This window comes from Narcine bancroftii, chromosome 2 (assembly GCF_036971445.1).
Source record: "Narcine bancroftii isolate sNarBan1 chromosome 2, sNarBan1.hap1, whole genome shotgun sequence".
Lineage (NCBI taxonomy): Eukaryota > Metazoa > Chordata > Chondrichthyes > Torpediniformes > Narcinidae > Narcine > Narcine bancroftii.
In genome coordinates this window covers 330,442,792-330,456,560 of record NC_091470.1, presented here as the reverse complement: position 1 = coordinate 330,456,560, position 13,769 = coordinate 330,442,792, and the positions used below count along the sequence as shown (strand labels likewise).

Below are 13,769 nucleotides of genomic sequence, written 5' to 3'. Positions count from 1 at the left end.
GTGGCTACACTCTCAGCCAATCACAGTCATCTTACACTACCATCTGTACATATACACATTGGTGATAGAATTTGTACTATCACATTCACCCCTTCTTTGAGAACTGATCCCAGGGTGGATGGGGGTTAGGGGCTGACCGGTCAGGGGGCCTGACCATCTGGCGTGACCACCTTGGTGCTGGGATTGGGGTCACCGGAGTCGTGTCGCCGGCAGACCCGTAGGGTGCGGCCACTGCTTCACTCAATTCCCCAATGGCATTGTCGACAGTCTGGCCTGAGCTGGTGGGGTGGTGCTGGTCCCTCTGTTCAAGCACATGACCTGGGGGAGAAGGAATAGGGGGAGGTTGGGTTAAAGGCACTGCTGTGTCTGATCTGGCTTGGGCCAGGTCCCTTACCAAGACTGTGTCCTCCCGCCCGCCCGGGTACTCAACGTAGGCATAATGCGGGTTCGCATGGAGCAGAGTAACTCGGTCAACAAAGGGGTCATTCTTTGAGTACAGGATGTGGCGTCGTAAGAGGACAGGACCGGGAACCGTGAGCTACGCTTGTATGGTCGTTGCCGATTTGGATTTCCTTGGGAAAGAGAACATCCTTTTATGGGGTGGGGGGGGGAAGCATTGGTCACGGTGCATAGGAGGGAGCGGATGGAGTGTAGGGCACTAGTGAGCACATCCTGCCAGTGAGAGGTGGGGAAACCTTTGGACAGGAGAGCAAGTGTAACCGCTTTCCAGACGGTGGCATTCTCCCTTTCGACTTGCCCATTACCACATGGGTTATAGCTGATGGTCCTGCTTGAAGCAATACCGCACTCCAGAAGGTACTTCTGCAGCTCTGTGCTCATAATCTAGGACCCCCATCACTGTGGATGTAACTGGGGTACCCAAGATGGCGAAGATGCTGTGCAGGGCCTCTATGACTGAGGAGACAGTCATGTCCGAGCAGGGCACAGCGAACGGGAAGCGGGAGTACTTGTTGATGGCCGTAAGGATGTAGGTGTTACGTTTGGTTGACGGTAGGGGCCCCTTGAAGTCTATGCTGAGATGTTTAAAGGGGTGGGTAGCTTTGATGACGTGGGTGTTCTCCGGTCAGAAGAAGTGGGGCTTGCACTCAGCGCACACCGGGCAGGCTCAGGTCATGGAGCGAATCTCCTCGACCGTGTAGGGCAGGTTGCGAGCTTTGACAAATTGCGCGAACCTAGTGACCCCTGGATGACAGAGCTCCTCGTGGAGTCTCTACAGCCTGTCCAGTTGTATGTTGGCGCGTCCCCCCAGAGACCACATCTGGCGGGTCGTTGAGTTTACCAGGCTGATACAGTATGTCATAATTAAAGGTGGAGAGCTTGATTCTCCACCTGGCGATTTTGTCATTCTTGATCTTACCTCACTGGGTATTGCTAAACATGAAGGAGACCGCGCGTTGGTTGGTCAGCAGTGTAAAGCGCCTGCCAGTGAGGTAGTATCTCCAACGATGTACTGCTTCGACTATGGCCTGGGCCTCCTTCTCAACAGTGGAGTGTCGGCTCTCAGGACTCTGGAGGGTTCTGGAGAAGAAGGCTACTGGCCGGCCAGCCTGGTTCAAAGTGGCTGCCAGTGTAAAGTTGGATGCATCGCTCTTGACTTGGAACAGAATGGACTCATCGAAGGCGTGCAGCTTTGCAGTAATGATGTCTGATTTGATGCGGTCGAAGGCTGCTCTGGCTTCGGTTGACAGGGGGAAGGAGGTGATCTTGATGAGTGGCCATGCCTTGTCGGCATAGTGTGGAACCCATTGGGCATAGTAAGAGAAAAAGCCCAGGCAGCGTCTGAATGCCTTCTGGGTGTGGGGGGGCAAGACCATGAGGGGACGCCTGCGGTCAGGGTCTGGTATGACCACCCCGTTCTTCACCACACAACCTAGAATTGCGAGCTGAGTGGTCTGGAAGACACACTTGTCGAAATTGTAGGTCAAGTTCAGCTGAATTGCAGTTTGAAAAAATTTCTCAAGGTTGGCATCATGATCCTCCGTGTCATGGCCGCAGATGGTGACATTGTCCAGATACGGGAAAGTAGCAATCAGCCCGTTCTGGTCCACCATCCGGTCCATTTCCCGCTGGAAGACCGCGATGCCATTTGTGACCCCAAAGGGTACCCTGAGGAATTGATACAGCTGCCCATTCGCTTAGAAGGCCATGAAAGGTCGGTCTTCTCGGCGGATCAGGAGCTGATGATAGGCCGAACGTAAGTCAATGTTGGAAAATACACTGTATTGGCCGATCTAATTCATTACATCCGTGATCTGTGGAAGGGGGTTCGCATCCAGAAGTGTGAAGCAGTTGATTGTTTGGCTGAAGTCAACCACCATCCGCGGCTTCTCCCCATTTTTAACAACCATTACCTGGGCCCTCCATGGACTCGAGCTAGGTTCGATAATGCCCTCGTCCAGCAGTCTGCGCACCTCGCTTGTGATAAATTTCCTGTGTTCATAACTATACTGCCGGCTTTTGGTGGCCACAGGCTTCCAGCCAGGGGTGAGGTTTACGAAAAGCGCTGGCGGAGCAACTCAGAGGGTGGAGAGACTATAGGAGAGGCCCCGAGGTGTGGGAGTGGGTGGTTCGGGCTGCCACTGGCAGGAAGCTTCTGGGGTGGAGTGGAGCTTGAGCCCCCCAAAAGTGCAGGGAAACTGTTTGAAACTGGCACTGAAAATCCAGTCCCAGCAGTGCAGGGGTGCACAATTGGGGAAGAACTAATAGTTTGAAGTCTGTGAACGTGATGCCCTGGACTTTCAGGGTCGCCACGCAATACCCCTTTACCCCAGTCGAGTGCGATCTGGTCGCCAATGAAATTCTCTGTGCAGTGGGGAGAATAGCCAATCCGCAACGGTGGGCCAGGTCTGGGTGGATAAAACTGTCAGATGACCCCGAGTCAAATAAGCAATTGGTATAGTGTCCATTTACTTTAATTAGTTCCATTGCTTTTGTGAGGGGATGGGTAAAATCCTGGTCGAGGGTTACTGATGCAGAGACTTGTAATGGGTACAGTGGAGTCCTGCATGATGACATCACGCAAACAGTTGGGCCTGAAAAGACAGCGTTGAGTAGTTGGTGTTGCTGCCTGCAGCCTGCTGGGGGTATCGGCCAGCCAACGGTAAGTGTTGGGGGTTGCTGCTTGCTGTCGGCGGTGGGGTTGTCAGTTGGGCGGTCGGTGGCGGCGGGTGCCTGGTCGGTAGCGTTGGCGTGTCTCCGGTCGGCAGCATCGGTGGGTACCGGGTCAGTAGTGTTGATTGCAGCTGCAAGTTCCTGGTCAGCTGCCTTGGTGGTGGCGGGTCCACAGTCGGCGATGATGGCGGCGGTGGGCTCAGTGATGATGGCAGCGGTGGCGGCCGTTGAGATCGGGGCAGGGGCCTGGTCAGATGTTGCTTCGTGAGGTAGGGTGAATGTTATTGCAGCGAGGGTGGGTTGTTCCTTGTGTGCTCGGCGTTTGCCCCATGACGTCAGGCACTGCCGCATGGTGGAGCCCTCGCTCTCATTGGACAAGAGCTCTGAGGAAGAAGTGTTTGAATGGGAGGGTGGGGATTGGGCTTCACACGAGGCACTGTGTTTGATGGTGGCCATTTTGGAGCGACAGACTACAGCAAAGTGGCTATTTTTAAGGCACTTCTGGCACCTGGCTTTTCTCGCCAGGCACTGGGACCTGCTGTGCTTGTTCCTCGCACAGAAATAACACTTCGGGGTTGCATTGGGCAGCGTAGCGGCAGCCGACAGGCCGTCGGTGTACCGGGGAGGTAGTAGGGTAGAGGGAGGGCATCCTATTCACATCAGAGTGTGGGGTCCAGCCCCGAGAGTACATGTCCATACTTGAGACCGCAGCCTCCATCGTCTCTGCGATCCAGATTACGTCCTCTAGGTTTTCACCCCCGTGCTCTAGCAGGTGCTGCCTCACCTCATTTGATTGAACCCTGGCCACATAGGCATCCCGAATGAGATAGTCTGTGGTCTCTGCAGCAGTTCTGTCTGTGCAGGCACAGTCCCTGCCCATTGCCCTTAGTGCCTGAATATAAGCTCTACAGGACTCACCAGGCTGTTGCCTCCTTGTGGCAAGTTTGTACCGAGCATAGACCCTGTTAACAGGTCGCTCGTAGAGCCCTTTCAGCACCTTCATGGCTGCGGTGTAAGTGGTCGCGTCCTGGACACTCTGGTAGACTCTCTGAGACACCATAGTCATCAGTATTAGTAGTCGATGGCTGTCCTCTATCACGGGAGGGTCAGAGAGCTGTAAGTATGTTTCAAAGCATCTCACCCAGTGCTTAAAGTCATTAGAGGCTGTAGCTGACTGTGGGTCGATGTCGAGGCGTTCCAGCCGTACCATACGCTCCATCTCTTCAAAATTTTAGTTAATAAAATTGTAGAGCGTGTCGAAAAAACCAAAGACTTGTTAATCCAAACCAAGGCTTTTATTAACTAAAAGACTAGAGCATATCACAAGTAGGTCAACCAGTCCAGAATGACCTGGTCAAGCTAGGAGCAATCCTTTAAGACCTGCCAGTAGGTCTCAGCCAATCACAGTCATCCTACACTACAATCTGTACATATACACATTGATGATAGAATCTGTACTATCACAGCTAGTAATTGACACTCCTGGATGCATACGCCCTCCCTTGAATGGCATTGCACGGTATCTGGTCTATTCAACCATTGACCTGAAAGCAGCCTATCACCAGCTGCCAATCCATTCCGAGGACTGTCCAAATACGACATTTGAGGCTAACGATCATCTCTTTCAATTCCGGAGGGTCCCTTTCAGTATCACTAATGGGATTTCTATTTTCCAGAGGCAGAGGGACAGAATGGTGGACGAGTATGGGTTGAAGGTTACCATTCCCCACATCAATAATGTCACCATCTGCGGCCACTCCTTGGAAGACCATGACACCAACATTCAGATTTTTTTCCACGTGGCGAAAGCCCTGAACCTCACTTGTAACTCTGACAAGTGCGTGTTCAGGACTAAACGTCTAGCTATTCTTGGTTACGTGGCAGAGAATGGCAACACTGGTCCTGATCCTGATAGGATAAGCTCCCCGTTCCCATGACCACAAAGGCTTTGAGAGGATGCCTGGGGTTTTTCTCATATTACACCTAGTGGATCCTTCAATAGGCTGATAAGATTCGCCCTCTCTTAAAAGCCATTAATTTCCCCCTCTTGGCTGAAGCCCAAATAGCTTTTATCTACCTCTGAAACCATATTGCGAAAGACGCGGTGGACAAGAAGTGGAAGTGGAAACGATGTTTTAGTCATAGCCCTCACCACTACCCTCAACCAGGTGGGCAGGCTGATTGCATTTTTTTTCTCAGACATTACAAGGCTACGAGTTAGGAACCCATCTGTGGTAAAGGAGGCTCAAGCCATTGTAGAAGCTGTGAGGCACTGGAGACGCTACCTGGCTGGTAGGAAATTTACGCTCCTCACTGACCAGTGCTCCGTCGTATTCATGTTAAATAATGTCAAGAGGGGAAAAATGGGGGGCGTGGCAAGATGGCGTAAGGAACAGACGTGCCTTCCAGTCCTCTCCTGACTCTAACTTATTGTTTTGTCTTTAAGTGCCCGTTAAAACTTTTTAAAAAAGTTTATAAATAGTATGAGATGTTGAATTAATACCTAATGGTACATTTGTTAAAAAAAAGTAAAAGGAAACATCAACAGATTGTTAAAAAATTATATTTTCTGAAATTATCTGAGCCTGCTTGTTTACAAAAAGCCACGACTCAGCGTGAAATGGATCCAGGAAAACAAGCGAAGAATTCGGCCTTGGAGCTCCGTTCTGATTCCGTAAGTCTTTCTGAAGGTCGTTTTCAGCTGCCTTTAGAACAAAGGGCTGGCCGGATGCCAGTATTTCAAACAACGTCTACTGAGACTTTGACTGCTGAATTAGCTGGGGCGCCACCAGTTGGAGAGTTAAAGAGTTGTTATTTGACTGCTATACCACCAGTTATATCAGCTCTTCCAGATACTGATGTAACGAAGCTTTTAAAGGAGGTTTGGATCAAAGATAACCCTAATCATCAGCCTCCTGATACTTCTGGGGGGTCTGTGGCAGGGGCTCTTACACGGAGTCAAACTGCAAGAAAAGCTACTAAATTAAAAGAAGGGATAGAAGGTCCTCTGATTCCACAAGAACAGCAGAATCCCACCATGTTTGGATCTACTGATGTTGATATACTTTTCAAGAGTCTTGAACATAAGATATTTTCTTCAATGATGCATTTAGGTGATTCTATGAATAATCTTACTTCTAAGATTAATGCATTGGTGGATGTCAATACTCAACAGATGGCTGATTATGGAGCTTTTAAAGTTGAAACTATTGAAAGACTTGAGATGTGTGATCAAGGATTATCTGATGTACAAGATCAATTGCAAGATGTGAATAAAACAATTGAAACGTTACAGATTCAGAATAAAAATTTAGCAAAAAAGGTTGATTATTTGGAGAACCAATCCATACGGAATAATGTGAAAATTGTCGGCTTGCCAGAAGGCAGAGAAGGGCCAGATCCAAGAAAATTTTTCACTGAATGGATTCCACAAGTGTTGGGACAAGATAAGTTTTCTGAAGGTTTAATATTGGAACGGGCTCATAGAGTTTTGAGAAGGAGACCTTTTTCAGGACAGAATCCAAGACCTGTTCTGGTTCGCTGTTTAAGTTACTGTGATAGAGAGACTATTTTATGTATGGCTATTAGAAATGCACAGCAAAACAAATCTCCTTTGATGGTTCAGAGTAATTGTGTTTTCTTCTATCCGGATTTGAGTCAGGAAATTATGTTTCAACGACGTGAATTTAATTCTGTGAAAGAATTATTGTGGAAAAAAGGATATAAGGCAACATTTAGATATCCTGCGGTACTGAAGATTTTTCAGGATGGATATCAACCAAAGTTCTTTGATAATCCTAAAGAAGCTATGGATTTTGCTCAGTCTTTAGCAATTACGCAATTCCAGGAACGACGTAGTCCTCCACGGTCTCCAAAGAGGGCAGAGCTACAAGAAGGGAATTTGATTTCTGGAAGAAATGGCAAAGGAAACTCATTTAATAGATAAGGAACATTTGAAACTCAAACGTGAATGGGTTGGGCACATTTTTTATTCTTCGTTTAATTCTAAGGCAAAAGGTGTGGCAATTTTGGTACATAATAATCTACCATTTTAGTTACAGAGTGAAGAGAAAAATGGTGGAAGATTATTAAAATTAAATTGTACAATCTTTAATGAGGCATGGACTTTGCTTGATGTTTATGCTCCTAATGTTGAGGATACAGCTTTTGTTGTGGATATGTCTTTATTACTTGGACAATCGAACTTTAATGTGATGTTGGGGGAGATTTGAATGTGGTGTTGGAGCCTTTATTGGATAAGTACTCAAGAGTAATTAAGAAGTCTAAGATGGCAATCCAAGTGATTAATATGATGGCAGATTTGAATTTAATTGATATTTGGCGAAGAGTTAATCCTACAAAGAAAGATTTTTCTTTTTATTCCTCGCGACATAATTCTTTTTCTAGAATTGATTATTTTTTAATATCAGCACATTTGCAGGATAGGGTTACATCTGTGGAGTATAAGGCTAGATTGGTTTCAGATCATTCATTATTATTATTAGAATATTTGAGTTCACAAGATGTTCAGAAAGCTTCAAGATGGAGATTTAATACTATGCTATTACGACGCGAATTTAATTCTGTGAAAGAACGGTTGTGGAAAAAAAGACATAGGGCAACATTCAGGTATTCTGCGGTACTGAAGATTTTTTAGGATGGAAATTAGCCAAAATTCTTTGACAATCCTAAAGAGGTTATGGACTTTGCTCAGTCTCTACCAATCATGCAGTTTCAGGAATGATGTAGTCCTTCAAGGTCTCCAAAGAGTGTAGAGATGTAAGGTGGTATCCAGATTTTTAAAAGAAATGGAAGCAATGGTGATCGAAGTGGTAACGTTGATTTAAAAAAATAAATCTTTTATCTTTTTTTTGAAAAGAGTTTAAATAGTTTAAATAATGATGATAGTTTAATGAAATGGGAGTTGGGAGAGGGAACTGGGTGGGCACTAGTTTCCACTAGTTTCCAGAAGTCATCAGCTACCAATATTTTGGGGGAGTTACCACTTTGGGTGGTTTAAACAGGAGGAGGTTGTTGTGACCTCCGACCTGTTTTTTTTTTCTTTTTAATTTTTGGGTTAAGAAGTGAAGGTTTTTTTTTTAAATTATTTTTTTAAATAAATAATTTTTTTTAAACTCTTTTTGTTTTGATTGTAATTGAGAGGGAATTAGGAGGTTTTTTTTCCTCTCCTTTTTTTCTCTTTTTTTTGGGGAGGGTTTTTTTTCTCTTTTTTTCTTTCTTTTTTAAGAGGATGATGTCACAGAAGATAATAAGTCAAAAATTGAGGATGTTGAATTAGATGAAGAGGAAGATGAGGGGAAAGGTGATAAGAAGAAGAAGAAAATTAAGTACAAATACATTGAGGGAGAAGAGTTTAATAAAATTAAGTTAATTTTGATAGAGAATTTTGAAAATGTTATAAATGAAGAATATGGAGAATTTTATAAGAGTTTGAACTTTTTCTTTTTTTTTCTTATTTTATATAAGGGGAGGGGAAGGGAATAAAAAGTTTATCTGATTGTTTTTCTAAGGGATGTTTTTGTTCTCTCGATGAATTATAAAGGAAACTTGGTATTAATGGAAATTCTGTATTTATGTATTATTAATTATGATTTTTTGTATAACAGATATGTGGTTGATATATGATTTTAATATTTGAATTTAGTTTTAAAGTGGATTTCATTTGTTAAATACATGAATTATGTTTGATTTAAATATATGTTTAAGGGTATTATTTTAGTATTGATTTTTTTTGTTGTTAGTAATTTTTTTTTGTTTTTAAGTTTTATCCTTTTTGTAAGTGGGGTTTTTTCTATTTTATTTACAACATTATTAATTAATTCTTCACTCTTTATTTTGGGGGAGGGTTGGATTAATTTTAAATTAGATGATTAATGTGTTATAATTATTGGGAGGGTTAATTTGTGTAGTTTAACGATGTAGTATTCTAATTTTTATTATCTTATTTTTTATTATTTCTTTAAATGTAATTTTTATTTTATTCATGTCATAAAATTTTAAATAAAGTTTTTTAAAAAAAAAAAAGAGGGGCAAAATCAAAAATGACAAAATTGCTAGGTGGAGGATCGAACTCTCCACCTACAATTATGACATTGCCTATTAGCCAGGAGCTCTTAATGACCCTCCAGGTGCCCCTGCATGCACCAGCCAACTACAGTCTGTGCATAATGAGCTCTGCCATCCGGGGGTCACCCGCATGGCTCATTTTGTCAAGACGCGCAATCTGCCCTACTTCATGGAAGATGTCAGGGAAATGACCAGGTCTTGCCAGGATTTCTACTATTTGCAAAGGCGCACCTGATCAAGTCATCCAGGTCTTTCGAATGGCTGTGTTGATTTTTAGGGACCTCTCTCCTCCACGAATGGGAACACCTTCCTCTCTGTCATTGACGAGTACTCCTGCTTCCTGTTCACCATTCCATGTCGAGACACGTCCACTTCATCAGTCGTAAAGGCCTGAGACTCTATTTTCACTCTGTTTGGATATCCCAGCTATATTCATAATGACTGGGGCTAATCCTTTGAGTGATGAGCTAAGTCAGTACCTACTGGCAAAGGGCATCGTATCCAGCAGGACTACTAGCTACAACCCCTGGGGGAATGGGCAGGTTGAAAAGGAGAACACCACAGTTTGGAACGCTGTCAAAGTGGCCCTGAAGTCAAAAGGCCTTCCAAACCCCTGCTGGCAGGAAGTCCTCCCTATGGCGCTCCATTCCATCTGGTCGCTACTATGTACCATAACCAATGTTACTCCTCACGAGCTCCTATTCAATTTCAAAAGAAGGTTGGCATCAGGAACTATACTCCCAACCTGGCTCACCACTCCTGGTCCAGTCCTTCTCAGGAAGCATGTGACGAGAAGCAAGACCAACCCCCCCCGGTGGAAAGGGTGAAATTGCTCCACGCCAATCTCACATACGCCTACGTGGAGTACCCAGATGGCAGGGAGGACACAGTCTCCATCAGGGACCTGGCACCCGCCAGAACAGAGGGTCCATTGCCTCAAGTGCCCTATGAGCCATGGAGTTCATTCTCGCCATCTCAAGTCAGAGCCTCAGGATCTGGTTCAGGAGAAAAGTGCATCCCCCTCCACGTTGAGCCGGAAACCCAGCCCACCACTCTTCCCTCACAAGGGGACGAGGAGACCCAAGGAGTCCAAGGCGTCCTGGTGCTAAGGCACTCCACCATGATCTCCAGACCCACGGACTGCTTAAATCTGTAAATTTGTAAATAACTATATTTTTCAACCATTTTTCTGAACCCATGTTCTGTCTTCATTCACAAACCCTAAATTCTACAGGAAGGGGTGAATGTAGTGAACTGAGATTCACTGGTAGTGTGTTGTACTGATGGCTGGCCCCGCCTCCTGGCTCTTCCCCCATCTGCTCATGTATTACCCTGGTTTCCCACATAAAACCAGAACCCTTCTGAAGACTACCGTGAAACCCTACACTTAGTTATAAGCTAATAAAAACAGTTGTTCTCCCTCCAGTTGTGAGAGCTTTTATTCATGCTACAATAGGAGCTGCTCCTTTTCTTTCATTCCCTTTTTTCCTCTTGATTTTGTTCTAAATGTCTGCCTCAATCACTTCATCAGTGGAAACAGTTCCCTGCTGCCTAAGAGCAATTGCAACATTTGAATAGGTGTATGACTTAGCAACAACTAGAGAGATGAAACAATAGGGGCTACAAAAGATGTGAATGGTACAATAGGCCCTAATGTAAGATTCTTAATATTGGTTGTCTTTGGAAAGCTCCTTCCTGGTTTGTAGATAGTAATGATATTTGGTTGAGCTACATGGACCGTGCTATTACCATTTTTGTGCCATAATTGTATGGTGTGTGTCTGTCTAAACCAAACCTAATCGACCTAAGAAGACTTGCATTTAAAGATTTTGTAAAATATTGGAAAATGCATTACATGTAGTTAAGATTTAAATATTTTTTTGTGTGATATCAGGTTGTGCTCTTTAATTCATCAGCACGCAATAGTTATTTTTCAACGTGAAATTACTCGTGCGATTGAGTCTGCACCATTGTTAAAGTACAGGTAGGTTATGGTTGTTTTGAATTGATTTTGGTGTGAAGGTTTCCCTTTAGCTCTGTTGTGAAAGTAAACATAACAAGGAAGGTTATGGTCATTTGGGTGTATGCCAACAAATCTGCAACAGGAGGAAGTGCTGCCTAAGATGTCTGCATTTATTGAAAAGTTTGAGATTAGGTCACAACATTTTGGAGCTGACATCACATAAAATAGACAACATTTGGAGTTGTACTAAAGATTTCAGAAACATGCAATTGCTCATTAAAATCGAGGAATTTATTAATTTTAAAAAAAGTTGTCTTTATAAAACAAATACAGTAAAAACCCCTGTTATCCAGAATTGGAATTCAAGCAACTGGCAAAAAAAAATTGCAGAAAATAAATAAGTTTAAAAAAAAAAGAATTTAAAATTTGGCATACTATGCCGTTAGTTTGCCAATCCACAGGACACACAATTTCAAGCAAACGGAAAATTCACTTAACCGACATCTACCAATAAATAAGTTTAAAATAAATAAGTTTAAAAAAAAAATTTAAAGTTTGGCATACTATGCCATTAGTTTGCCAATCCACAGGACACACAATTTCAAGCAAACGGAAAATTCACTTATCCGACATCTACCAATCTCCATAGGTGCCAGATTCCACGGGTTTTACTGTACTCTTCATTTGCTTTTGCTATTAAACATGTTTGAAAATCAAATAACTACAGATGCTAGAAATCTGAAGTAAAAGCAAGAAATGCAAGAAACATTTAACAGGACAAGCAGCATCAGTGGAAAAAAAAGAGTTAATATTTCAGGTTTTTAGACTATTCATTGAAATACTTTATTTAAAATAATTGGACTGTCCAATGGAGCAATTGGTAGAGCTGCTACCTCACGGCATCAGTGATCCCAGGCTCAATTCTGATCTCTGAGCTGTCAGTGTAAAGTTTATACTTTCTCCATTCTTGCATTAGTTTTCTCTGGATGCACCAGTTTCTTTTCCCATTCCCCAAAGACATGTGAATTGGCAAGTTATTTGGCCAATGTATATTGCCCCTAAACTAAAAGTGAGTCAGGGGAGAATTAATGGGAATGTGCCAAGAATAAAATAGGATTAACATAGACAGACTCGGTTGACTGAAGAACCTATTTCCATAATGTATGATATTACAGCTCTAATTTCCTATCACTAACATTTATAAAGGTAAGAAAATAAACCACCATGAAACCTAGTTAATTATAATTGAACAGTAACTTTTTTTGTCTTTACTGTGCTTTCCCACCACCTTTGGAAGGTTCTTGAATAACAAATGATATTCCAATTGACGAATATACCACATGATGCTAAATATTAAATAGTTATTGAAGTGTATTTCAAAGAATATTTTTTCTTTTTTTATGTTAATGGTTATTTATTTTTCAACCCCAATTTTATCAATTTATCTTGTTTCCAAAAGCAAGGGAGAAAGGAGATGATGCATTTTGAATTTTTAATTATGCTTGATTTCTTTCTGGTCTCATTTTGCTGGTTTTAATTTAATACTTATTTTTATCTTGACAGATCTTTTCAAGTTTATTCATTTTCTTCACACTTGCAAAGAAAAAATCTCCAAATCTTTTCAATTTCTTTGGCCTGATCTGTGATCAAACTACGTAAACCTGTAATCCCTCTTTCTATCAGATCATCTTGGCACCTGTAAGTCTAATTTGCTGAATGAATTTTAAATTCTGGGTCTGCTTTTTTCCCTCTTCTAAAAACTTTATTTTCTTTTTTAATTAATGAACAACAAAATAATGCTGGATTTTGCTTAAATTGACTTTAGTTAAAAATTAAATGTTTGGAAATAATCAGACGCATTTTTTACAATGGATTCAAACTGATTAAACTGATTCATTTTTTTTATTTTGCCAGTTGCTTTACAAGCACTGAAACGGAAGAAAAGGTTGGAAAAGCAGTTAGCACAGATTGATGGAACACTCTCTACCATTGAATTCCAGCGAGAAGCATTAGAAAATACAACTACAAATACTGAAGTATTGAAATCTATGGGCTATGCTGCAAAGGCAATGAAAGCAGCTCATGAACATATGTAAGTGATTATTATCATCGAGTACTAGTGAGTTTATTTCTGAAAGAGCAATCGTTAGACTAGAATTTTATGAAAATAAGTTAGACTAAAGCACCTCCATTGTTGACCTGTAAATCAGTTGGCAAAGTAGTGAGGAAGAGATTTCCTTTGAATTGTGAATCTCCACACTATCAAAAAACATCTCCCTCTTACCCTTCCCCTTATTTTCATGAAGTTATTAGCTTGCACTTTCTGGAACTTGGTGGACAAACGTTTTAAACACTAAAATGCACAAAGGTGTCAAACTGCCATCTTCTTCATAAAATCTGGGTTATTATAATTTCCTGCGACTTTTGGTGCATATTGAATTTATTTTTTTAAATTGTTAGTTATGAACTGTTGTATCTGGAGATCTAGCACAATTCTACAATACAGTTGCAGTTTAACAAGACCTGTGTGTTTTCCTTGGATCCTGCCATTATGTCCTAAGATGACCTGATAACCACAATATATATG

General features: G+C 42.5%; 1 protein-coding gene across 1 annotated transcript in view; it reads left to right on the top strand.

The window, feature by feature from the left end:
* The window catches only part of LOC138755660 (charged multivesicular body protein 4b-like), a 50,097-nt gene that overhangs the window by 15,514 nt on the left and 20,814 nt on the right, over positions 1–13,769 (top strand). Inside the window, exon 3 of the mRNA XM_069922050.1 lies at positions 13,097–13,274. Within this exon, the coding sequence (XP_069778151.1) occupies positions 13,097–13,274 (178 nt within the window). The remainder of the gene's footprint in view (positions 1–13,096; positions 13,275–13,769) is intronic.